Source organism: Hypomesus transpacificus, chromosome 23 (assembly GCF_021917145.1).
Source record: "Hypomesus transpacificus isolate Combined female chromosome 23, fHypTra1, whole genome shotgun sequence".
Lineage (NCBI taxonomy): Eukaryota > Metazoa > Chordata > Actinopteri > Osmeriformes > Osmeridae > Hypomesus > Hypomesus transpacificus.
Genome location: NC_061082.1, coordinates 8,445,830 through 8,473,542, shown reverse-complemented (window position 1 = coordinate 8,473,542; position 27,713 = coordinate 8,445,830). Strand labels below are relative to the sequence as shown.

General features: G+C 45.2%; 1 protein-coding gene across 5 annotated transcripts in view; it reads left to right on the top strand.

Annotated features, from left to right (window-relative positions):
- Positions 1–26,626, top strand: part of LOC124485219 (diacylglycerol kinase beta) — a 55,936-nt gene extending 29,310 nt beyond the window's left edge. For all 5 annotated transcript variants that reach the window (XM_047046672.1, XM_047046673.1, XM_047046670.1 and 2 more), the window contains 7 exons: positions 280–440; positions 7,088–7,152; positions 13,630–13,720; positions 15,043–15,244; positions 20,770–20,890; positions 21,634–21,694; positions 22,252–26,626. In XM_047046672.1, the coding sequence (XP_046902628.1) occupies positions 280–440; positions 7,088–7,152; positions 13,630–13,720; positions 15,043–15,244; positions 20,770–20,890; positions 21,634–21,694; positions 22,252–22,350 (800 nt within the window). In that variant the 3' untranslated portion in view covers positions 22,351–26,626. The remainder of the gene's footprint in view (positions 1–279; positions 441–7,087; positions 7,153–13,629; positions 13,721–15,042; positions 15,245–20,769; positions 20,891–21,633; positions 21,695–22,251) is intronic.
- Positions 26,627–27,713: the final 1,087 nt, after the last annotated feature.

Genomic DNA, 27,713 nt, shown 5'->3' with positions numbered 1-27,713 from the left:
TACGTTCACATTCACAGGACTTTCTAGACACAAGAGGCTGTTGGGACAGTTTTTGCTTGAGGGTCTCTAGGCATCGGACCTTCATATTGTTTTTACAAATGCCATTTGAGAGGTACTTTACCAGTATGAGTCTGAGCTTGTTGTAAGTGGCTGCAGGTGCCTATTGACTGTCAATCCCTGCGTCAGCATTTGACAAGCAATGTCTCTGGTTTAAACAAGCAGGCTAAACTTCCAACTGTGTGTGTGTTTGTGTGTGTGTGTGTACTCTGTGTGTCCCAGGTTATGAAGGAGGCAACCTGCTGAAGTTCTTGAGGGACATTGAGCACAGCACTGAGATGGTGCTGGACCGCTGGACCATCGACATTATCCCAGATGACAAGGAAGAGAAGGGCGATCCTGTCCCTTACAGCATCGTCAACAACTACTTTTCTATCGGCGTGGTGAGGAAACTCACATTATTTGCACATAGATCGACAACAAAGAGTCCCAGGTCTGAAAGCTAATAGTTTCCTGCAGGATTATCCAGCTACCTAGCCCAGTAGGAGTTAAACAATTAGCTGAATCGTCAGTGGATTTTCAGCCCTCTTGGGCAGGTTAATTACTGTGTTTCCCTTTTTAATAGCAGGAGGAAAAAAAGAACACAGCCAGGTCTCAGTTGCTTAGCAACCCTTCATCTCGCCTTGTCCCGCTGGTGAAACGAGTATAACCGTGGGCGCAGAGGTATCCTAGGCAGGACTATTCTCTGATGCTGTCTTTATGTCTGTCATCGCAGACAGGCACCCCTTATTATGGGATGATGAAGGTCCCCGGGTTACTTAGCAACCACTGCAGTACTTTCCCGTATGTGAAACTTAATTTGTGAAGGCAATGTCATATTTACTGTCATCTTGTCCCAACTGGTCAGATTGGTGGCCCATTGTAAAGTATGGGATCATTGATGAGGACTTACTATGTGCTCTCTCATATTGCTTAAGCTGGAGGTCGTTTTTCAAATTGGGATGAGATCATTTTCACGCTTACTGCAGTTTGCTATGAATAGGACATTTATCTTTGTTTCTCAGCCATCACACACAGACGCACATGAAAACAAAAACACCATCTTGCTATTTTCCAGCATGGGTGGGTCCTTCTCTCTCTACTGTATGTGTTGACCTACTAAGCAACATTATGAAAGGCCTAAAAATAAACCCACATGTGGGTCCATAAGTAGAAGGAGTGGGTTGAGTGTGAGAGAACATATTGAGTCTGTTGTAAAGACAGGTAGTGTGAGAGGGAGAGGGGGAGGAGGTTTGGCACGGATAACTCATACCACAGTACTGTTATACAACCCAGCTTCCTACCAGCGTCAGAGCAGACACCTGAACATAGGCACCCTGCCCAAAACTCAGGACATCTAGTTCTGCACATGGGAACACAAAAAACTCTGGAGCACATTCTTAAAATGTTTACCACACTGTATGCCGGGCTGCTGTGAAATACAAAAGGGTTAAAGAGGGAGGTCAGTGTGCTGGGGGCGTTCTACATCCTCGCTTCACAGAGGCACATAACCACATCCGGTGTTTGTGCATCACCCACACACAAAAGCCGAGCAAAAACGTTTGGGCGCGTTGCTCAGTGAACGTAAAGATGTTTTTGGCACAATACAGTTTCATCATGGATGCAACAGTGGCAGAGTATACTCCGGTTGACCTTTCACAGACAATGGTGCTTTTCTTCGCTGTGCCAGAGTAGGATGCGTGGCAGGGGGTGGCAGGGAGAACAATTGTGGCTCTGTGAGCACTTTGCGTGTGGGCAGAGTGAGTGCCACTGCCAGTGTGGCTGATGGATGGATGAATGGATAGATGGATGCTTAGATAGATGGACTCCATTGGTCACAGATGACTACAACTGGAGAATTGCTTGTGCAGGTTGCGCTACAGTTTTCCGGTCGAGTAGAGGACTCTGCTTGGCTTTGTATAGGATGGCGACATCTCCTGTCATACCCTACCTGACCATTGCCCCTGGTGAGGGTAAGCTCCGTGGGTTAAAGAGGGTGCTTGTTTTCCTTTTGAGACTCTCTGGTCTTTACAGATTCGACTGTGTCTTTACTGGAGACTCTACTCCGTCTGTTCTATGGAGTCTACTGTGTGTCCAGGGTTCTGTCAGTCCTCTGAGCTCATGTTGCAAAGTCTTCCGATTGCAGCGACAGATCGCCATGCCACCAGGAGCCGGGGACAGATGGCCGCCTATCGGGGGCGCCAATGACACCTGAGCAAACAAGCACCGTGACTCACCGTGGTGATGTAATCATTAGCGACCCAGAATTGGGTTCAATAACCATATTGGGCAGCACTTCCTGTCGCCACAGACCATGTCAGGGTCAGGTTGCTATGGCATTGGTGCTGGCAAGGCCAGTTCTGAAAGCTCGACAGTCATCTGTTTTTCATCTCGCTGACTTAATTGTGGATGACATGGCATGCTGGAGGCTGGGCAGAGAGCCCGTTGTCACAGATCAAGATGCTTGTTGTGATATTGCTGTTTGCTACGATAGAAAATGTCGTCTTGCTTTTAGGCGTCCTTGTTTTTCATACCCTTTTTAATGTAGCCATGGAACCATGTTTAGAAACCTTTTCACATGAAACCTTGTGAACGAGTAGTTTACAGTCGAGTGTTCCAGCGTCTACGCCGAGCTGCAGCTCTAGCTGTGTAAAGCGCTGACCGTGGTCGGAAGAGGGGGTCTGAGAGCCGTGGTGACACCTTAGGTTTCAACACCCATGTTATGCTACAGCACCTCCCTCAGAAACCTCAGAGTGGCCTGAGCCGCCCCGGGCAAACACGTGTGTCCTCCCAACCCCTTAACGTGGGTCATCCTGACCCTCACCCTGGAAAGAATCCGTGTGAGGAATCAGAGCGAGGGAAGTCGCACCATGTCAGCAGCCATTAAAGATGCCCCCCTGGTCCCTGTGGAGGAAGCCGATCTCCTCGGAGTGTGAGCGGGGCCTGAAACAGAAGAACCTGCTCTGCCATCAACAAGGTGTTAGTGTCCAGCGTGGCACTCTGCCTGTCATGCAAGAGACGCAAGTGCTGCCTTGGCTCATCTGGGCTGTCTGTCAAGAGAGTGGCCAGACTCTTTGTGCGTGTGAGGAGTGTGCCATCATCAGTTTGTTCACATTTGATGTTTTGTGTGTGCTGCTAGACATGCCAGATGCTTCTACATGCCAGGCGGTGGGACTGCGGAGAACCCTTTCCAAGGAGCAGGGTTCAAAACTGGGGTGGAGGTCCTGCTCCACTTGACTCCTTGTGGCCTGTGCACACAGCATGGTGTGTTAGGGCTAGTTCAGAGGACGGGCAGGCTAGGCCACTGGGAAGGGGAAGATGATTAGAGTGTGTCTGTGTGTATGAGAGAGAGAATGAGAGAGAGAGACAGAGAGAGAAAGAGGGACCGAGAGTGAGAGAAAGAGAGAGATAGATAGGGAGAGAGACAGAGAGAGAGAGAGAGAGAGAGAGAGAGAGAGAGAGAGAGAGAGAGAGAGAGAGAGAGAGAGAGAGAGAGAGAGAGAGAGAGAGAGATGGAGAGAGAGTAGTTTCTGGCTCTCACTGAAGGTCAGGGGAAGTATCAGTGACAGGAAGTCAGTGGCTGCCAGGTTCGGACCAGGTTACCACAGTAATGAATGACCGTGCTGAGTGACACCTGGCTGGCCTTAAAGGTAGAAGGAAAGCAGCCCCTGAATCCTCCTTCTGCCAGTCCCCTGAGTCTACACACACACGCACACGCACACACACACACTTTGTACATTTCAGTAGGTTATAAACACATTTAAACATGACCCATATGGACTCTGTAACCGTGTGCAGTGTGGAGGCAGCTTACACTTTTACTAGACACACTCATATGCTCCCAAGGAAACGGTCTCCAGTGAGTCACGTTAGCACCTGCTACCTACAACTCTGACAGGAACACAGATGGACACCACACTGCCTCAGAGGCTGGCTTGCTGTGAAGTCCCTGTATGGGCATGCAGAGCAACACCTACACTTCTCTTCAAGACACATTTCTACTCACATTTCGACTCCTGTGCCTGTTCAGGTGATGCATTGTAAACACAGTACTGTTTACTGGAAGTGCACAATCAGCATGTCTACAATGCATTCTTATGCTGAGTGGTCAGACATGACACGAACCCATTGAAGAACTTTTTGGTTTAAGTATTCCACTAACGTTATTCATTGAGGTTGAAACATAGCCTACTGTATGTCAGTAGCCTAACCACTCTGTGGCTAAACATGCCCTTCCCTAAAGGACACCGCAAACTGAATGTCCCCCCTGTCAACTGAGGAGCTGGGCCTGAGGTGACATTTTACAGTCAAGCATTTGTTTATTTGTTCCTCACCATCACAAAACCCAACCAGCATATGCACTATACACACATACACACACACACATACAGCCCTTTGCCCCGGCCTGTGTTAAACTTCAAACGGCAAGATCAAAACAACCTTTATCAAAAAGTCAACTGTGTAAGATGGCAAATGTCACATATTCCTAATGTCAGCATTTGTTCACTGTTCAGTGTTATATGCAAGAGAGCGGCAATGGACACAACAACAATATGCCAGAGAGAGGTTTTTTTGGAACGTCTGTCTAATTTTCTGTTCCTAGATATGGTCCATCAATGTAACGGAGGTCGTGAGTCTCTCACAACGCTCTCCTTTCACACAGGGCAATGACAAAGTAAACAAACACCTCTCTTCACACGTCCAGTTCCCTCCATAGTAGGCAAATGGTTCAGTGGCACAGCTGGTGCTGTGATAAGGGGACTGATGAGGGATGTGTTACTGTATTTGTGTTTAACGGAGAATTTGGTTCAGTCCATGGTGGTTCCATACACGCCATATGAGTTGCTGTTGGTGTTGCATGCAGACCTCTGATATCCCTTCCTCTGCCAAGGTTCCAGTCTGTCTCATATTCCCTGGCCAGCTGAACAGGCAGGTGCAGGGCTATTTTTAAGAGCCAGGAGATGCTGATGCTGTGGGTCTCACATTGGGTTTGGTTGAGGAGGATGTGCTGAAGGGGGGGCGGGCCCTGTGAACGTCAAGCTCCAATGGGCAGCGAGAGGATGAAAGAGAGGAAGCGTGTCATTCGGCTTGTCCGCCCGTCCGATCCACTCCGCTAAACCTTCCAGTCGGCTCTCTGGCACCATCGAAAACACCTGGCCAGGCAGGCAGGGAGCCAGCCAGGTGGAGCACCGGTGGCAAGTCTGTTCTGGTCCACTCCTGTTTTCATCAGAACCAGATCCAGTCAGAGCCCACGCCCTGCTGGGGCCTGTCTGGGAGGGAGCAAGGATGCAGAGCAGTGAGTGGTCAAACAGAGCATTCTGTTGATTACAACACAATGCAGAAAACACTGTGTAATTCACCTACAGTACATGTAGGTGTAAACCGACATTGAAACTAACTGTGCTAACTGCACGTTTTTATGTTGATGTAGGTGTAAATGTAGGTCGAAAGACACATTTGGCCCAGTCATCTGTAACATCATTTATTCATTTAGTGCCTACTTTCATCTAAAGGAATGTCGAAGCAAGATCTCCTGATCCACAGTGGACTGCTCTACCACTGAGCTGTAACCTTCTTGTAGCTGCCTTCCCAGCTGTCCTCCACAGTGGGTGTGGAGGACCCAGGTCTCCCAGCACATCTTCACCCCTGCCGTCATGTTTTAGCACTTGGGCTGAATCGCCGGTGTCACTATAACAACGCTGGCGGCAGCCTTTCTGCATACTGTATTGGCGTGGATGGTTGGGATTAGAGTAAGGGTTTGAGTTCTGATTAGGAATAGGGTTGGTGCAACCTTATGTGTCAAAACACTAGGCTTATGGTCCGGTTTTGTCCAATACTGATGCTGTGGGCTACCTCGAACAGTGATGCCAAGAGGTCAACCCAAGAAGTAACATACAGCATAACGCCGCCTGACAGACACCAGGCCTGCCCTCCGGTCACAGTGCCTGAGAATGAACATCTCCTTGCATGGGGTCACCCAGAGGACACCCTATTTGACTGATTATATTCATCCTAATGTATCAAACAAATATCCAACATCCAATATGTTGAAAATAAGTATATCTATGCACCAAGTACATCGGACAGCAGTGGACAGACAGTTTGATACCTAATACCTGCAGGCTGTGGTATCTAGTTGATGCTTTCTTGTGTGTCGTAAGGGTTAATCTGCTGATTTAAAGGTCACCTCCCTAAGTGGGTTCATTGTGAGGGTGGCCTGTTTGACTAATGACATCCACCCCTGGCCCAGAGGTTAGGGGTCAAACACAGGGGCGACTTTGACATGTGCCCGGGTGAGTAACAACTCCTGACATGACAGCTCCAGGCCAAGCCTGCACTCCATGGGGATCAAGCCCCAGGGACGACCCCTGTCCCGGTTCTACTGACCTCTCCTGTCTTTTCTACCTTCCTGCTTCCTGCTCTCTAACAAGGAAGTTGACAGATCTCAATGTAAATATGGTGTAGTGAGTTTAGGATAAGGTAAGGTCAGGTATACTTTAGTGTCCCACAGGGAAACTTGTCTTCAAACCATTGCATCACACAACATACTCGTCAACAAAGTCACGCAAGTTCAAAGATCATACACACAAACGTGCAAAACGTGCTTAAATTCACGTGTTGAGTGTGATGCTTTAGTTATTTGAGTAATAAAAGGTAATAAAAACGACAGAAGTTTAAACTAATAAAAACAAAATAAAATCAAGCCAGTGGTTTATTGAAATAATGAAGAAAATAAAAACCAAATGATAATCAAACCTAGTAATAAGTGAAGTGAATTCTGTGTGTCTAAATCCCATGTAGGTAGTACTTCTGCTTGTTGCTATTTAATATAAGGAAGATGAACTTAAAAAAGAATATTGTGTTGGTTCAGTTTGCAAATCAGTCTAGTTTCAAGATTTGTGTTGGATCATTCAGAGGAGAGAATGATCTGAGCTGCCTGGTTGGCTTTCTTGATCTTCCTTCACATTGGGCTTGTATGATCAGGCAGGAACATGACGTGAGGACCTGATTGTTGCCTTCCCAGTGACATTACTCTTTATTACCCCCACAGGACGCCTCCATCGCCCACCGCTTCCACCTGATGAGAGAAAAGCACCCGGAGAAGTTCAACAGCAGGTTAGAGAATTAAGGAATTGTGTTCTTTGTCTCATGGTGTGTGTCTCTGTGCATCTCTATGTGTCTCGGTGTGTCTCTGTGTGTCTAGGTGTGTCAGTGTGTCTCTCACTCATTCCGGAACACCTCTTTTTCATCAAGAGAGTTTAGGAGTTTCAGATTAATTCATCTGAGGGTTCTCAAGGCCTGGCCAGGCTGACTAAACTCTTGTCAACGTCAGGACAGTACAATAGAGGCTTCACAAAATGGAGGAGGGGACTAGAAGCTTAAAAGCTTTTAATTCATTGTCATGCAATGGCTTCATCTGAATGTGAGTGGATAGAGGAAGCTTCAGTCTCCTCTTTTAAAAAAAAAAACAATGAAGGGAGGCAAAAAGTTGAATTCAACCTTTCTTCAACCACGGACAAAACCGTATAATTAGTCTGGCAGGATAAATGGGCAGCATGGTGACCTGTGTGAGGGTATAACCTTGAAGAAGCATGTTTGAGAAAAGAAAAAAACAAGCATTTTCTCTCAGGGCAGATTGGGGGACTGCTCCTGGCCCCAGAAGTGTTTTATAGTGCATCGTAACAGTCAAGCCCCTTTGATGTTCAACATCCCAGTGTTTGTTTCAGCCACACGCCTGCTGTATAGTCCTCATTGAAGCTACCATTGAGATGCACTGTAAAAGACACACACACAATACAGCAATTTAAAAGTCGTACTTCTTACTGCTGTGTCTTTTGGATGAGTAGTCACTGTCTGTGTGGCCTGGCCTGTTTGAAGGTGGTCCCCTGAGGTCTGTCCCTGTGTGTGTGGGAGTGTGTTTGAAAACTGCTTCTTGGAGAGGATTGTCTTGATGCCTGAGTGCAGAGCTACACTCCTAACCTATGTACTGTTACAATAGTGCTGCCAGTGATCCTGCATGCCAGCTTGCTCAGAACCAATCTTCCTCTGCCCTGTGGGGTGTCCAACACAACAGGAAGTGTGTGTGTGTGTTTGTGTGTGTGTGTGTATGTGTGAGCTATGTAAAGTAGGCCAAACCTGAACCTTTTTCACATTGACTAGGGAATCTGCTGTATTTTAGTTTGTTTGTTGTGCCTCTCAGTGTAGAAGGTTTAAAGCAAACTTGTTTAAGGGGCAAACACAGTGAGTCATCCTGGTTTGTCTCTGGCTGCATGTGGCTAATGTTACAACATGGCTGCTCCTGCCATTGTATATCAGCGGAGCTAACGAGACATGTAAGCCTCCTCACATGAAAGTAGAGGTGGGGGAGGGAGATGGAAGGAAGCTTGTTTACAGTTTGAAATTTAATAATTAATGCTCAAGACTTCAGCCACAGACCTAGATTTCCGTTCCACAGACACAGGGGATATACAAGGGTTTGAAGGAACTGTCTCTTAGAAAACGGCAGTGTGTGTAAGGGGGGCTTTCTGAGGAAAAGGGTAAAAAATAAGGGTGTCAAGTTTGTGACCAAGCTTTTTTTTGTTTTTTTTTTTATCAAATCACCCACAGTTAAACAAAATCAGGGCGTTATTTTCAGTGCTGCAGTGGGCAAAGTGCCAAATTCTGTCCACATGAACACAAAATAATAAATATTCATGGCAGCTCATACTATGTGTACAGTATTGTTGAAGACTTACACAGGGCTTTGCATGGTGGTAAATTGTGTCTTTCTGTGTGCTAAACGAATTTGTCAGGGTTGCACAGACATGGATTCTGTTGATCCCTGCGTTTGGCTGTTGTCACTGAGGTACATCCTCTGGACTACGAGTATAAACACTGTCTCATCTGGCTGTCATCCAACAGACAGACAACTTTACAGCATGGGCCAGGGATGTTTGGCACAGCACAGTAAATTCACTGCAAAATAGGACTTTCCGAGCAAATGGACCATTCATTATAAAATGTTGATTGTTCCTTGGTTTACTCATCCCTCAATTATGTATTTATTTATCATGCAATTTGTTAGAAATAATGTGAAACAGTACCCTTCTATCAAAAGGGACTATGATAAAACAATTTCTCTTCCTTGCTTGTTTTCTCTCTCCCTCTTCTTTTCTTACAGCATGTTCAGTACACACCCTCTTTCAGCCCCTTGATGTGAGAGCAGGGTGGACATGTTCATCTTGAAACCTCATTCAGAAGTTGCATCACCAGTAGCACAGTAGCAAAGGGAACTAGATAGCCTAAACACTGGTGTGTTTATGTGTGTGTGTGTGTGTGTGTGTGTGTGTGCTTGCTTGGATGTGTGTGTGTGCTTGCTTGGATGTGTGTGTGTGTGTGTGCTTGCTTGGATGTGTGTGTGTGTTGCTGCTCCTGGGAGGGGGAAGGGAAAGGAGGATGTCTTGGATTAGGAAGTGTTGGATTGCTTCTGTGGGTAAAGAAAAAAGACCTTTGGCCCTTTTGTTGGTGTGATTTTAATGACAATAGAGGGTCTTGGTTAAGGCCACTGGACCGTAGGATTCCTATCACAACAGTGAAGATAAGAGCTGGGCAGGACTGTGAGGGTGCATACCACTGGGAGTGAAACAGCAGGGTAACTCCTGACTTTGTGTTGTTACAAACCCTCTCAGTACACCAGGGCTGTCATGCCTATGGTGTGAGAACAGGATGGGTTTGGGTTTAGCTCAGTGCTAGAGTATTTGACTGCAGCTCAAGCGGTCACACATTCAAATCCCTCCCTTTGGATAAAAGTGTCTGATAAACGAATACATTATTAGAAGTCTTAACAGAAGAATCCTGGCCCTCACAACTGGTCTGACAAAGACATTTCCTCATTGCCTAAAGTAATGGATCGCTGAAGCAAATGGTATAACTGATAGGTTCAGTTAGTTTGAATATATTTACGTAGACACTAGTAGTATAGACTGCGTATAGGGACAGTGATCTCTGCTGCAAGTCATTGTCAATATGTATTATCTTTAAGCTAATCAGGGCATGGATAGGTTATTGTCCTATAGATTGATCAGGTTTAATCAATCTAATGTGGGTGAAGGGAAGGGCTGGGGCCCCATCTGTCTCAATGCATCAATCTCTGTTTGAGGACAGTCTCCTTTTGGCCCTGTGTAGCTAATGATGAGATCCGAATCAGATGCATGGAATACAGAACGGGTTTGAATCGGACCTCTCCGTGTGTTCCATTGTGTGTCAAGTTGTGTATGTGAGTGCACGTGTGAGTGTGTATTCCATAGAGAACGTGGGAATTTGTTAGTGTTTGAACATGTTGTACCCTGCTGTTGTGCTCTGACAGAGTGATGCATGAACCCACACTCCTCTCTGCTGCCATCGTGACACACAGCCCTTCTAGCAGTCACACAGAGCAAACAGCCTGTGCTGTTTGCCACTGCTACCTCAGACTAGGGCTAGGGTGTAGATCCAAAAAGGAAGGATTTATACGTGACATTTTACATTGCATTTTATTGATTTCGCAGACGCTTTTATCCAAAGTGACGTGCAAGTAGTAAGTGTTCCTACCCTTTGTGTGTGTTTGTGTGTGTGTACAAAAGGGGGAGTGAAGTGGAGGGAGGGAAGGAGGGAGGAGGGGAGGGAGGGAGGGAGGGAGGGGGGGAGGGGGAATGCTCTCTGACACTTTAGGGTCAAGGTTTATTTAGCTGTAGGCAGCAGCACCCTGGGGCAGGTATTTACCTGAATGAGCAATTTGTCCCCAAAACAGATCTAGTTCTTAGTGGTGTTCAAAGGAATTTCAGTTCATCTTGGCTAAAATGTTTCTACACATTTATCAGATGATTACAGAAACATGCTCTCACTCAGAGTAAGCACAGGGACATTAGATAGATGCCATTCTATCCTTCTTACTGCATAAGCTGCTTTGTCAGCGCTGTAAAATATATTTGGGTTGTTGGAAACTGATCGTTTGATTGGATAAACTGAGATAGTTCATCAGATTAGAGTGATTGTCTTACATCCGCATTGTATCCTCACTGTAAGCTGCCTCCCGTCCTCCTTCCGTCTGCAGGCACACCTCCAAAACAACCCCAGTCTTCTCTCCTCTCATGCAGAGACAGCCTCAGTCAGTAGCTGGTATCTCCGAGGATCAGGAGGATAGAGGCTGCTGTCCAAGCTGTGAGGCCTGATCTGATCACAGATACTGAAGGGAGGGTGGTGGAGGGGGGGTCAGCAGGTCACTTCTCTCACAAGGGATTATGGGAGATGGTTATCTCTCCCGAGAGGGGAGGAACAGGGAGGTCAGTGTGGGGAGGGGAGGGGTGTGGAGGGGCCAACGAGCGGGTGAATGACTGTGTGCTTTACAGCCTGCGGGCCCACACTCCACTGTTGGAGTGTGTTTCTGAGACTGGTGTCTCGGGCATTTTAACACCACCCTGCCCCCCTCTCACATCACACCTTACTTAAATTCACTGTTCACCATTCATCACACCTACCTTAAAGAATTCTGGGTAACCCCCACTACCCCGCCCTCCCACCCAATGACATTTCAATCCATCCTTAACTTGGCCTGCCTCTGTATTAAAATTAGGTATATTTTGGCTGGTGTCCAGTCAGTGTGATCTAGCTGTATTTCCTGAAGCCATAGCGAGCTCAGTTTCAACCTGTGAACTCATTCCCCTCCTTTCTCACTCAGCTGCTCAGAGTTGCACAGACGCAGTCTTGAATACTGAACAGTCAGCTCTCAAAGCCAACGAGAAAAACCTCTGCCTCATCACTACACAAAGTAAATACTCCTCAGGGCTGAGAGTTGCTTTTGTCCTGTTGGTTTTATTTTGTTCACATTTTCTTTGGTTGTTATCGACTACATTCGTAATAAATACATGGAATGTCATCTCTCAATAGACCTGTAGCAGACTCTTAAGACCTGGGCAAATAATTTCAGTTGTGTCAATTTAGCTGCAAGGCTGTAAAAACCGAATGTGTCTTTAAGGACTATCCAGGACTGAGCCCACCTCCACCCCTGCCTCAGTCTCACTGGAGAGAAGGAGAACTGGGAGTTAATTGCATTTTTACAGGCCTTCTCAAGTGGAAACCAGCTAATGAGGTTAGGCAGCTTGTCTCATTGAGAATCGAAACTGGGCCTAATTGTGATCTCAGATTTGTTCATAATCCCTCCGTCTGACAGAACAGGGTTTTCAGAGGATGTAGGGAGGTGAGGAGGTGGAAGCCTCAACAAGGCTTTAAGAGAACAGATTAGCATCATAGCAAAGAGCATAGGTTAATACAGCTACTCTGCTTTTCTGATTTCCTAATCTGGTTTCCATGTTACCTTTGTAGGTATTATACAATGGAACTAAATTCAATAGTTTTGCCAAAGTCTCTACATTCTTCTTGCCAGTAGGCTGCCAGTGCCAACTGTGAATATTTCACTAAATATAACTGGTTATATGATTCTACCCCCATACCACTGTGCTTGTTGTGTCAACAAGCATGTTGTTAGTGTCAGCGGGAGAGTATCTGTGCTACCCATGTCCAATGTACATACTGTGAAAATGTTGAAGAACGTGTAATAGACTGAACACGCACTATTGTCGCCTTTGTGAAGTCCTGATAGAGAACTGTGTGCTTCCAGTGTGAGTACAACATGGTGCTTCTGTGTTGTCAGACAAGTGAGCAGTTGAGGGCTACCTTTGGTTGGGCGGAAATAAAACAGCTTGGAATGATATACCTGTAGAGATGCATCACAGAGCAAAGTCATCCCTTCAAACACCCTTACACAAGTACACACACACACCAGAGGGTCAGACTGAGGTGTGTAAGCAGCCCCTCAATGTTTTAGCACCACCAGAGATGAAGTGGGACTAAAAGGTTTGAAGGACGCACACTGAAGGAGTCATGTTCTCCCAAGTCCATCAGTTATGTTTTCCCATAATTCAGTTGTATTCGGAGCATTGAATTGACACTGACATGATTAGTAAAGGGATGAAATAGAATAAACAACTTGCCCTCTGAGGCAGAACTGTCCATGCACTCTTTGGACCCTAAGGTTGCTGTGTGCTGTGGACATGAACCATGATCCTATAAAGGCCTTTGTCCTCTTGCCTCTGGCACTAGTCCACCCAGTTATGGTGGGCCTGCCAGCCTTAAGGGCACCGAGGGGAAAATGTGTGTTTTTGCTGCAAGGTCAGAGCAGCAGTACCCTAACTCTAACTTGCCATGATGTCCTTTGTGCTTTGTTAGTACAGAAATGCGGACCCCCCCCATTTGAAGCTTTGGGGCGTGTTTACAGAGCTTTGACCCTAACTATAAAAAACAGCAGCAAACTGTCAAAAGTTAGTCTGTCTCCTGTATTGAAATGACTTGGATTGTAGGACAACCTCAATATTCCACAAGAACTGACATGCCCGAAGTGCCTTGCATGGCTGACATATGCTGCCAGAACCAGCAATGCCCTTTTTAATTGTAGCTTTGGGGGGTGGGGGGTGGGGATGGGGGGGGGGGGGTGAATTGAAGAGCACATTAAATGAAAATAGATCCCTTGTGTCACTCAAGGACTTCTGACTCTCTTTTCTCTTCCTGTTTGGCTTGCAGGATGAAGAACAAGCTGTGGTACTTTGAGTTTGGCACCACGGAAACCATATCTGCCACCTGCAAGAAACTCAACGAATGTATAGAGGTGGAGGTGAGTAATGGAGGACTTTTGCTTACTTGTGGTCAGGAATGACCAACTTAAGAAAGACCTTTACTTGATATGTGCTTTATACTCCATGGTCCAGGGAAACAAAATGTTATTAAACACAAGTCTTATAGGTTACAAAATGCCCCAAAAAACACATGAAAGTGCCACTCCCAAATGAATGCATTTGCCTATTCTTAGCTCAGTGCTAATGTTCTGTCAAACCATCAAACCACAGATTGCCTCATTCCGTCACATAATACCTCTGAGGAAGCCAAGAGAGACCATGGTGAAATACAGAACAGATTTTCAACATCAGAAGTGTGCTTGATTTAACTTGTCAGATGCAATCAAGTAAATGAATGAGTCCCTGAAGTCCAAATTCCACATGCAAGTAATGCTAAAACAAGGACAAACTCAACTATGTATTTAGTATGCACCCATATAGGTTGGAGAAACAAAGCTTCTGTAAACCATTCCCTGGACCGGCCGTTTTTCCGAGGCATTTACCTTCTCACTTTGTGAGTGATGTGAGGTGAACAACAGTGTCTTGATTGTCTACAGTAAAGATGCTATCAGTCAGGCTGTGCGATTGAGATCTGTTAAGCTGGTCCTTTTTTTACAAATTAAAGAGTGACTCACAGATACTTATTAACCTTGTCCAGAACTCAATAAAGCTTTTAATAATTATCCTCCAAGTCCAAAGTAAGCCCCTCATGGCCTTAGGAGATAGGACATTGCTAGCTGTTGGAAAACCTCATTGGGGTGTCGCTTTAATTCATTACTGTTCCTCAGTGTGGTAGACTCTCCCACACAGCCCAGTGGTATGACTCAGAGCATAGCCACGTGATCCACTGGAGATGTATAGACTTGTGGGATGTAATTATGCCACAAGATGTAATTACTGTATTAAAAGCTCCGCAGAGCAAACTGACAATGAACACAATGGTTTGCAGATAACTTCAACGTTTGTGTGTGTTTGTGTGTGTTCCCATTTCAACCTGCGTACACTACACGATTTCAGTGGTCTTAATGAATTACATGCTGAATTACATTTGTTGGGTAATTGGAAACAATATCTCATTACCCTTCTCTAACCCTTTCCAGGCCTGGGTTTTAATGGATGTGTGGAAAGATGTAAGAGGTTCCGAGTGTTGTTACACTGTAGTGATTTCTCCTGTAATGGCTCTTTTACCATATCATTCTAGTCATTCTAGGTTATCAGTTCTATATAGAGGTGTCAGACCTTTCCTCAAGAGTCCTTCTAACCTCTCTCTCTCTCTCTCTCTGGCCCTCTATCTTTCTCTCTCTCTCTTCCCCTCCCCCAGTGTGATGGCATCATCCTTGACCTCAGCAACACCTCCTTGGAAGGTATTGCAGTCCTCAACATTCCCAGCATGCACGGCGGCTCCAACCTGTGGGGTGAGACAAAGAAGAGGCGGAACTATAACCGTATGAGCAAGAAGGTTCCAGATAGAATGCCTGCCAGCACAGTCACAGACGTAAAAGAGCTCAAGTTCTGTGTGCAAGGTGAGTCAATGGGCCCTCCATACACCCAAAACAATCTCAAAACAGTCTGCTACATAGTGTGCAAAGTTCTGCAATGGAACCAAGTCTAGCCATCTCTTAGATATTTCACCATGTACAGGATACAGCATTTACAATGGAAAATGTGACCCTAATACATTGCTTTTGTTGGTGTAAGTGTATGTGTGTACTCCCTGGGGAGGGTACAGGATGGAGGATACCCTAACCCACACACACACACATTTCAGTGGGTGATTTCAGTGCGTTCTCTGTCACAGTAGTCTTTGGGGATGCGCTGTGCTTGCAGGACTAGTGTTCAAGGTCAATAAGGAGCATCTGTTTTCGGTTGCCATAAGTGAACCTCTTCCTCTGTCTGTGAGTCTCAGTGCCAAGTGAGCTGTGATGCTATACCCACAGGACGTGGTGAGGGCAGAGGACAAAGGAGTCAAGGATGACCATAGCAGGACTGGCCTTTTCTTACACCCTCTCTATCTTTCTCCTTCTCTCCTTTCGGTCTTTCTTCGTGACTGTTTTCCTACCCTGTATCATTTGCGGTGCACCTGCCATCCTGCAGCCTCCACGGTCCTAAAACTCACTTCCTGTGTTGGCTCCCTGACTCTCTTTCTTTCGTTCATCCGTATCACCTCATTTCACCTCGCTCCTTTTCTCTCTCTCTCTCTTTCCCTTCATCATTCCACCCCCGTGCGACTCACACGTCACAGAACTCATATGAATCTGGTTTCCATGGAGACTCCAGGGCTCCACTGAACTAGAAAGACACAAGGCGCAAGATTGAAAGAATGAGAGAAAAAGAGAGGACATAAAGAGAGAGGGATAGAAGGGGAAAAAAAGGAACAGGGGCTATTGTCAACTGCGTGACTCATATCAGTAATATTTAACTGCCCTCCAGCCATAATCCATTGCTGTGGTCTGACCACTGCCCTTGAAAACACCCACTGCACAGTACTATTTTGTACTCTACTCTGCAGTTCCATCACACATGGTCACCTCCCCATCCCCTCACCTGACCACCATGCACTCTGAGGGGCCTGCTTCCTGGCACCGGTCTACGGCCAGAGTCCAAAGGTTCTGGGACAACAGGACATTCTGTCCATATGCTGGGGTATTTATAGCCTAAGAACGCAGAGGAGACTTCTACACACACAGGCATGCACACGCATGCACGCACACACAGTAACACGCACACACAGTAACACGCACACACAGTAACACGCACACACAGTAACACGCACACACAGTAACACGCACACACAGTAACACGCAGACACACATCTCTAAAGCCGAGTGACAACCCCTTCTTAAGCACATCCATGTATAAATACACACTCGTCAATGCACCTGCGAAGTCTCTCAAATCTGTATTGATGATTTTGTTTGTAACACCATTTCTGCTAACGAAGTCTCCAGTCAAAGCCGTTCTACTCCCTGCAGAACTCTTATAAGATCAATGTCAGCAGACGTCAAGCAGTGCTTCATGCAAACTGATTAACAGTGCTTTTAAACTGTCAACTCATGACTTACCTTTAAGGGATCTGCCATGCTGGCTTTTTACTCTACAGCGCTGTATTTGTGTGTGTGTGTGTGTGTGTGTATGTGTGTGCGTGCATGTGTGTGTGTTGAGGTATTGTTCTGCTCTTGTGTACAGTTGTCCCACAGGGTTTACCCTTTGTTAAATGATCTCCTCCCTCTAATCCCATTCAGAAACGCGATACAGAGAAGGACATCTGATTTCCTAGAGTGAGCTGTATATCTGTGCTTTTGTGCGTATGTATTCATGTGCATACAGACGTGCGTACTGTAAGTGTGTGCACAGAGGTGTTTGTGTGCGTACGCAGACGCGTGTGTGGGTGTGTGTGCCAGTGCAGAAGCGTATATGGGTCAGTGTTTTGTGTTCCTGAAAGCCTACTTGCCCATGTGTCCACCTTTTGACAAATTGTTTACAACAGTTGTTAGCTCACTAGCAATAAGATCAGGCCTTTAAAGCTGGACGCAAGAGATAATGCAATCAGCCAGCTTACCCTGACACAGAGAAAGGAACACTGAGCAGCAGCAGCTTCAGCTCTGAGGATGAAGCCGTCTTCTCACTAGGGACAGACTCCTCCCAATGGAGACAACGTTCTGGATCAGTCCTCTCTCCTCCAACTTGGGGAATACATCACTGGCAGTCCCTCTCTCCTCCATTAGGGACAGATCAAGTTGTTGATCATAAGAAGGGCGGTCTAATCTTCCCTGTCATTCAACTGAACGTGCAGTACCACTTCTCAGATAACTCATAGTGGAAAGAGCTGAAAGCAGAAAGGGTTGTTTATGTGAGGCTCCAGTACAGAGGAATGGGCAGGTTATGTCGCTGTAGCGCTTTGGATCCACCGGGTGTTTTTTGAAGCGCCACGGTTGGTCCTGGCAAGATTTACACATCCTCTTTTCTACATGGGTTTGTGAAAAAAGCACACATTCCCACCCCAAAGCAGTCTAACATCACACCGTGGCGGTTACCAGGACTATTTTAGAGTGCAAGCATCAAGGGACAGTATTATTACCCTTTCATACATAAAAAGAAGACTGTTATTTTTCATTTCCTGCATTGCTCATGAACACAGAAATAGATTCTCTCTAAATGAAAATAATCCTACCCTAAGGGTGGTGGGAAAGCTGAGGATGATAATAAGGATGATGATGAGGAGAATTAGAATACTAATGAAGATGACAATGATGAGTCCTAGAAGGAGGATTGAGATAAGGTTGAGAGTAAGAATAGAGAACATCCTCTCATGTGAGTAGGAATATGTGAATGAATGGATGAATGATTGACTGAATGAGTTAGGGAGTACACAAACCAATGTATTTATTTGGGGGGAATGGTACAATAAGTCCAACCTCTGTGTTTGGCCTGTGTCATAGCAGTGACACTATGTTCTGTCACAGGGCCAGGACCAGGCATGGCCCACGCCTACACCTTCACCACGGTACCTCAGTGTGGGCTGGTTCCTCTTGACCATCTGCCGCGGCCTCCCCAAGACAATGACAGCCTGCTGGTGGGGAGGGCGCCAGGCGAGGGGGTGGAGGAAGGAAACTAAAACACTGGTTTATAAATACAGACCACCAATATAGCGACACACTCCAGCCCACGAGGGGGCCTGGGGGGCCCCCCTCATTCAAATGTCCGCACCCCCCCCCCCTTCCCTTACTTAAATTAAAAAAAAATAGGAATTGTCGATATATAGATACATACGTATATACATACTTTTTTGCCCCCTAATTTTAAGATGGAAGCCCCGAAATGTTTTATTTCTGGCAATGCCCCTGCACTGCAGTATAGGACTTGTTTCACTCTAGGGTGGGATGAGCTTATTATGATAGCAAAATAACGTTTGGAAGGTGCTGCTGCCATACAGTGTATGGTTGACCTATTACTTTCAAGAACACTGAAAGATGCGTGTAAGAAGTGACCACTAACTAATATTTCACAAACACTGTTTCTCCTCCTTATTCTGACATGGCTCTGGTTAATCTTAACCTTGTAGTTAACAAGCAACTCCTTTCATCCTCTATGTGTGTGTATGTAACTGTATGAGTGTGTATGTGTGTGCATGTGTGTGTGTGTGAAAGGCAAATACTGCCTGTGGCACAGCAGTATTAAATGCTGTTTGGCCAGCATTGCCATCCATCCCCCACAATGCACTATGCCTAGGTTATGCAAGAGGCTGTTTTGGTGCTATTATTAGTGCTATCTCACTGAGATGTAGTGCTGTGAGTAAACACACTGATGGATCTGGTGAGGTGAGAGGCGGCATGGTAGGCATCTCGGCCATCAGGCTGGCAGAAACAGACTGTGGATGCCCATGTTTGGTAGGAGGAAGTGTGTGTCTTGGGTGGGGCTGTAGTGAGGGGGCGTAAGGGTGTGAAGGGCACGAGGGTTGGAGGAATGTGCGAATGACATAATACTCATATTTGCATACATATGTACTGTATACTATACATATATATATATATATATATATATATATATATATATATATATATATATATATATAGCATATTAGATACTATACTATTCTAAACTGTATTAAATTATATAATACTATACTATACCACACCACACTATACTATACTCTAAAATATATCATGTGCAGTGTACACACAACTAATGTTCACTGGACTCAACATTTTCACTCAGAAGCATTTCATGAGTAGATAATAACGTGCTAAACAGCAGACTGTAAGCCCTGGCTAGGCCCATGCGTCATAGTGTATTTGTCTCTCTGGTCATCTGAGGCACTAAAAGGCCAGTTTGATCCTAATGACTGGACAATCCTATTATTCTTTCTTGGAAAACTCCAGGGACTGGAGGGAGGAGGTTGTAATGAAGGGAAGCACTTGCTCTTGAGCCTGTGTAAATGGGCTGGTCTCCAGGATGAGAGGAGAGACAAGGGGGCGGGGGGGGTCCTCTGGTTTGTTCCCCATCCCTTGGCAAAGCCGACAGGGCTGTGTGGTTTCAGGACAAATCCCCCTCCCCTCGGACCACGGTGGATCGGCTGCCATCCGGACAACACAGGCAGGGGTGGGGGTGGCTGTGGTGGTAGTTTGTCCCAAAAGCAAGGATGTTGTCCCCTTAAAATGTAACAAACAGTATATCTCCTCTTGCATGGGTCGTTGTGTTTGACTTTGGCTTTTCTCTAACATGGAGCACAGTGACATGTCATGACAGATAAATTACATGGGTTTCGAATGGAACAGAATATATTGTGTGCCTGTGTTGAAGATGCCATTTTGCTCCAATTGCTTTCAAGCCACAAGTCACACCCTTAACTTGTTTGCGTTATTTGAAGCAAGAATGTTGCTTCAAAGCGTACCTACCCTTAGTGATTTTGAATGTTTTTGTCCCTCATTATTACGCTCTGTGACATTTTCTGTACAATTGTCATCTGAAATATTCATCATTGTCGGTGACTCACCAACTTTTATGTTACTGTATCAACTTTAACAGTGTTCAGAGCTTAGCAGGAAAAAGCATGATTCTTATATTATTCCTAACACGTCCCCCATACATGAGCACTGTATTATATGTACCTCCACTATTGGCTCTAAGTGAAGGGCTAAGTGTTGATGTGGAACTAATATTAGTTATCAGTTAACACTGACACTGTGCGCCAGTCTAAACAGACCAGGGTTACATGTTCAAACTGGTGCCCAGCCAGACAGGATTGAAGGAGGACCCCCGGGCTCCAGGATGGTTGGTTCACCTTAGAATAGTACCTCAATTGTCTAAAGAGGATTCTTCCCCCCATCTGTGCTTGTGTTGTCAAATCATGTATAGGGGAGGACAGAGTGCAAGGAGTGCAGGGTCAGTTCTCGCGTTTAGAATGCCATGCTGTGGAGTCAGGAAACATCTTAAATTGTACTAGTCTGCCTGTTTGTTGACCTGCATTAAATGCTGTCAAACATCTCCCTCTGTCTACCCCTCTCCCCCCTCTACCTACACCCCCCCCCCCCCCTTTCTCTTTCTCTAGATCTCAGTGACCAGCTGATGGAGGTGGTGGGTCTTGAGGGAGCTATAGAGATGGGCCAGATATACACAGGCCTGAAGAGTGCTGGTCGCAGGCTGGCTCAGTGTGCTAGTGTCACAATCAGGTAAACAGATTTGGCCACAGACCCACATGGACATACAAGCAAATGACACAAAATTACACACAGAGGGTCTTTCTGCTCAGATCATTATACATTCAATCAAAACTATGACCTAAAGGCCTCAGGCTTCTCCTGTGCAGTCTGACTGAGTAGAGTCGTGTTCCCAGTGTGTGTTCCGTCCAGGTTCAGTCCGTTAAGCATTCACAAACTTTTCTCACCTGTTCAGAAAACGGACCTTGGTATTTTTCGAGCCCAGAATTATAACAGGACTGATCATTCTTCCATACACTGTTTCCCTAGCTGTAGGGGCATGCATGAAAGGCTTAAACTAACTTTGTGTGTGTGGGAAGAGGTTAGGGGTGTTCTGAGTGCGAGTGAGAGTGTGTGTATGTCTGTGAGTGTGAGAGAGAAAGAGAGAGAAAGAGAGAGAAAGAGCGTGCACTCGTGTGAGTGTGTGTTCAGTGGGTGTGTGAGTTTAAAGAGTGGGGGCTTGTCTGGGAACGGGACTCGTGGGAACAAAGGGAGCTGTGTTTGACCCTGTCCTGGGACGGTGTGAACAGGCTACTGATGCCTCTGAGGTGCGTGTGATCTAACCCCCCTCCCCCCCCTCCCCAACCTCCACTCCTACCCTCTGTACCCTGGTCCCAACCCCTTCTCCCTACTCCCTGTGTCATCCTCCCTACCTCCTACTCTCTATGCCCTACCTCCCACCCCCTACCTCCTCCACCATATATCCTCGTTCACAGGACATCCAGACTGCTGCCCATGCAAATCGACGGAGAACCGTGGATGCAGCCGCCCTGCACGGTGAGACACCATTACAATGCTGCTGTACTGAAGCACAACTGAAATGTTGTACGTTGATCAAATATGGGTAGGGTGCATTATGCGTTTTAGTTTTTTCAGGCTCAAATTGAAAGTATTTTTCAGGTCGGGTCTGAGCGAATAGAAATTAACAGTGAGAAGACAGTGAACTTCCTTACATACAATACTTACTTTTTATGCAATGTACTGTAGATAAAACACGTACTTGTCAATTCTGTGCATGCATATAAACTTTGCTATTAAAATGGCCTTGACTCTTCTGGGAAGGCTTTTCAGTAGACGTTGGAACATTGATCCAGAATGTTCCTTCCATTCAACCACACAGGCATAATTGAGATTGGGCACTGATGTTGGACGATTTTATATTCTCATTTTCTGAGATCAATTCTCTGAACCAACGAATCCCTGCCTCCTCAACACATATGGATTTGGGAATATTGAACACTGAGTTGAATATATGATTTAGGGGTACTGCAAGCAAGGCAGGGATATCATGTTTGTACCTTCTTATATTGTGCCCTCTGGTCTGACCCTTTCAGGTCAGGATAACTCACAAGAACCAGGTTCCCATGTTGCTCGGTCCTCCCCAGAAGACCCCCTTTTTCTTCTTCAAGAAACGCAACAGGAGTCGGGACTAGCAACGATGGGGACACCACCAAATCATTCCCTTTCACATACTTAGAAATACACATTCTCACGCATCCATATACATAAAGTACGGTACATATACTCACATATATACAAACATCCTTCAAAAGACTGGTGTTCTGTTTCCGATGGGACAGAGGTCTGAATGGGATTGTGTTGATTATGGTAGAATATGTAAAGATCAGAACAGTAGAATCATCATAAAGGAACAGACTCTGTGTTCAGACCACTTCCTGTGTGTCTACCAACTAGTTTCCTTGAAAGATGGATCCCTTCCAACTGCACCCCAGCGCTAACCACGGCCATACTCCATCCCCAGTTGTCCCTAACCCTGGACCCAGCCCCAGACACCAATGCCAAATGCCATCCCATAGACCTCAGGTCCGACCCAGATGAAAGCCCTTAATGTGCTCCAATGCCAGGCTGAACCAAGTATTGGGTTGTTGAAGGATACTGTCAAGGCCCTTCAACAAAGAGATTATGGAGCGTGAGAAGGGAGAAATGAAACAAGGAGTAAACGAAATAGTGCTCTACTCTCTACAAGAAGTAGGCTAAAAGGCTAAAGACAGGAGAGAAGAAAAGAAGAAAAAAGAGCCCAGAAGATAGAGAGAGTGAAAGTAGGGTGGCGGTAGTCCCCCTTCGTTTACAGGAGTAGAGAGTAGGCTCTACCTCTTTGAGGAACCATGTGAATAATGTATGAATAAAGCATGTAAAAGCACTCACTCCAGAGCCTCCCCATAGCACAACACTGGGCTGCTGGGGAGATGCAACGGAAAACTCATCCTTTATTGACGTGTGGGTTTATAGTTGAGGGTGGCAAGACACAACAGCAGTCAGCCAGGCCTGGGGAGACAAACAGGGATTTTGACCCCCAGCAACTTAGGACCACAAACATCCTTTGAACTGTGTTTCTAGAGTCAGTTGGTACTTTAGTTTCAGGCCCTAGGCAAAACGTGACAGGGAGGTTAGTATCATCATTGTGAGCTTCAATGTTTTGCCTTTGTAGACTATGGTCTTTTCACTGGCATTTTATCTTTCTAAATGAGAGATCAGTGTCCCACAGCCACAGGGAGGACAGTGAGATGAGGGAGGTTGAAGAAAGCAAACCCAGATCCGAGGTCTTATCTGGAACTGGGAGAGGGTTGGAGTTCGAAGATCATGGTCATGCTTGGGATCGCATACCACATTGGATTTTCCGAATGAACATTTTAGGAGAGCAAACATAGGTGTGAATATCTCACAGGCCAGGCGTTTGCTACTGTATGTCCGAGGTCCTGATCGAAGACAACCCACTAGGCCAGCCATGTAGATTAAACAACTCCCACCCATTCTTCAGCACGTGTCCCCTACCACAGTTGTAGAGGAACAGGGATTGAAATGGATCCCCCCGTGGTATAACAGTGAGCCTCTGACAGTGAGAGGTTGATTTACCCTTTCACGCGTCGACAGGGAACTAAATTTAAACTGCTATTTCAAGAAGATCTATGCTGTGAAAGACCAGTCCTAATTACAATGTCAAAACATCAACTCACAATGTCAAGTGTGCTGTGGAGAGAGAAAAAACAACTTCAATGAAAGTTATTTTGTGCTGTTCTATTCATTTGCAAAGTAAAGTTAAGATGTGTAGTTATCAATTATGATAGAGAGAAAAGAAATTGTGGGAATTTAACTAAATTAGCAGCAATTGCTGGGCTATACAGTAGGATGTTAGGAAGACATAGCATGGAATCCTAGCCACTAGGTACGACTACTATGTACCCTGATGAAAATATTATCATGGCCTATATACTGTATGTGCAAACACAGTATTTGTATATTTCTGGAAGTAGGTGCACATATACACATAAATGTGTTTTTAAAGTTACATTGGTATAAAATGATTGTAGAGATGTTAGATCTAGCTTAGAAGAGTACAGGTCAGTGTTCTTCTGTGGGTCATGTAAGTGACTCTGGTACACCACTCATCTGGAGCCAGTTATTCTAGAACATTCAAGCCAGATTCAAACCCATGTTGTATCCATTTCGGTCCCCTTCACATCAAGTTCTCCCCCTCATCATACTCTACAAGAGCATGTTTCCGGAACATAATTCAGTTAGATTAATGGTGTTCTGTGTTTCTACAGTGAGGGATATTATCAGTTGAATGTAATGTATTTGGGGGTAACATTGAACACAACACAGGAGTATTTTTGTCTGGATTGAACGTTCAATGGAAAGAACCTGTCCTCGGCTGATCATGATGGTTATGTCTTTTGTGTACAGGGGTTTTGATAAGTGTGGAGTTCTAATGGTACACTGAGTTGTACCTTAGGGCGAGGCTGTGACGTTGTCGCCCTGATTCCCTTTAAACTACACTGAGCAGCCACTTGCACCCAGGCCCCACTGAAGCAGAGATGATGTCTGATGACCATAGGGTCTGACTGAGGTAGTAGGATACAGGTATTATGCTTGTTAACATAAATAAAACCGATTCTACACTAACTATTGCACCAGACATTATGGAATTGGATGTGGTGCTGTTCTCCTTAAGGTACAGATTTGAAGAACAGACCTTGGAACAGCTTTGATGGGCAACACCACCCTGTTGTGGATCGCTGACCCAGCTGGTCCTAGCAGTTCCATCAGACTCCTTTGTATGACATCAAATTCCATGAACCCATGCGGTCATTGGACATAACACAAGAGTGTTTTTAATGTCTTTCATGGAGCCTGGAGCAAGGAGACTCAGTGAAGAAGAGTGCATGTTTACAGTTACTTTTCAGTTATGGGAAGGATGATTATAAACAGTTAACGTGTACATAGATATTTGTTTATATATTTTATCTGAAGTTACACCACCGCATGCCTGCTGAATCAAAGGAGACTCAGGAATGTCTGCCTGAGGTGAGAGAGACCACGCTGATTGTTGTAACACTTTCCCTTCAACCCCTGACCTGTGACCTTGAGTCATATTACTCAACCCTGACCTATCCTTCGCTTCAGTTTCCATTTCCTTGTATATTTATTTGTTGTGTTTCCCTTTTGGTAGCATGTCGATAATACTGTGCAAGGGTATCAGTGGCTGCCTGTGTTGGTAAAATGAAAAGAAGCATTCCCCAGGAGAATTGTCCACCATTTTTTTTAATCTCCACATACTGTATGACTCAACAGGAGATTGATATCAAGCTCACACAGAACACGTCTGACTCGATCTTCAACATCCATGTCACAAGTCACCACTCATCTCTGGAGGGATCAATAGCCTTAACTAACAAATGGAACCACACACACCAGTGATGTTTCAGCCCTCTTGAGAGACAGCAAGACTCTTGCAATACAAGTCTAAACAAGCCAATAAACAAGGAATTTGATGCTGAAATTGCAGATAAATGTGATCAATTATCCCCCTGTTTCTGTGTCGCAATAATCCACTGCCATTACCAAACTGCCCTCTGTATCTCCCATGGGGGCAAAACAAATCAACCGCTGGTAAAAAAAAAAAAAAGTTTGTTCCTGGTTGTCAACGCATTTGTAAAATGTGACCTCAGATCATCGTAAACAAGCTAAGAACTCTGAGGCCGTCCATCACCTTGCTGTCAGTCAAGTCTTATTCTGTGTGACAGGGGTTTTCTATGTTTTGCATGTATCATCTGTCTGTGTTCAAGTCATGTGTTGAGACCACACTGCCTCAGTAATGTACCTATGGAGCAGTTGCATTTGGAGTGGTGGCGTCAACCAAGGATGAATGCAGTCCATGTTACTGCTCAGATTCTGCCATCACACAACACAAATGTACTAACTAGTACATTGTCCTACCTACATCTTTTCATCGAACACATCCACTCACATCCCCTCCAAAGAAGCAACCTTTAAAAGAGACCTTCTCCTTGCTCACGGAGGTAGTGTGGTTTATCATACGGTCATGGCGTTGTGATTCTATTCTTAGCCAAGACAGATTAACAGTATTGAGTGACATCAGTGGCACAGATGCAGCAGTAGAGCTCATATCATTCCCGAGTGTGATGTTCTACATGTATGTATAAAGCCCCTGTTCCCCCTCAGGGTCTCAGTGGTATGTAACTGTCTGCCCCAGAAAGCAGCCAGGGTCAAGGGCAGACAGCTGCCCCACCCCCCTCCCAATTCTGAACTGTGATTGGACAGAAAAGAGGGAAGAATCAATATCCATCTTCTGCCCTTTGTCTGTCACCATCGTCATCTGTTAGCTGTGAGCATCCATTGTTTTGATGGACAAAAGATTTATCAAATAAACAAAAAAGGTTGAATATGCATACTTTTCTGCCTTTTGTTTTATGGATGATATAAAATATTGTTTAAAAGAAACTGTGTGCACACAAATACAACTAGGTCTCAATCGTCTCTGAATAAAATGATTTTCATATAAAGGTATGTTTTAGGCCTTTTCAGTTACTAAACTTTTGTTGGACTGGTATGAATATTGCAGTTCAATACTGTTATATAAACATGACCATGAAAAACATGCATCCTTTTGTCATTATCTGACCCAGATCAGAATCTACCGATTCAATTCCCTTTGGCTCTCCTTTTTCTTGAGAGTGTACAAACCATGATCATATAAAAGACAGTGAGTGAGATGGTGTGTCTATTTGACCTTTGGCTCTTGCAGAGTCAAACATTTGAGCGGAGAGCAAGAAAGAGAGAAAGTGAGAGAGCTGGGATTATACAACTAAAAGCCCCATAGACAAGCTATCGTTGGGTGCCTCTATCATGCTGCTAAGATAATAAGGCAGAAAGGATCTCTTTCCTTGTGCTATTAATAGCGGGCAAGTCCAATCTTGTCTCTTAACTGGAGGCACTAGTTTCTCATTTTAACCTAATTTTTCAAGGTGCAAACAGACAGATTTTCACTGGATATAATTGACAGCCAAATCCCTCTGTGAATAAGTTGCAATTCACTTATTGAGTATTATACCAGATGAGAAAAACAGTCACAATGCCATACACAGTGTCACAGTGACCTGGAAGTTTACAGAAAAATACAATAAATAAAAACTTGAGGTCTCCTACAAACATTCTCAAATACAGTCTTTACAGAACAGGTTTGTACATACTCTTGACATGTGTCATCATGTCAAGTGCATGTATTTTGGGGAACACATTTGAATGGGAACACAATATGCTAGCTCTCAAACCCCCTCCTCCCTCCCACCACCTCAGCACCAACTGAGAGATCAGGGAAGATGTAAGATCTGCTCTGATCCTGAGACCTCAGAGCCAATCAGCAAAGACACAGTGCATTCATGTATTTATCTATTCCTACTATTATTGTCTCTTTTCCGATCTTGTAAGCTCTGCAACACAGCTGTTTGGTTTCAAGGGATTATGATTTTCATAC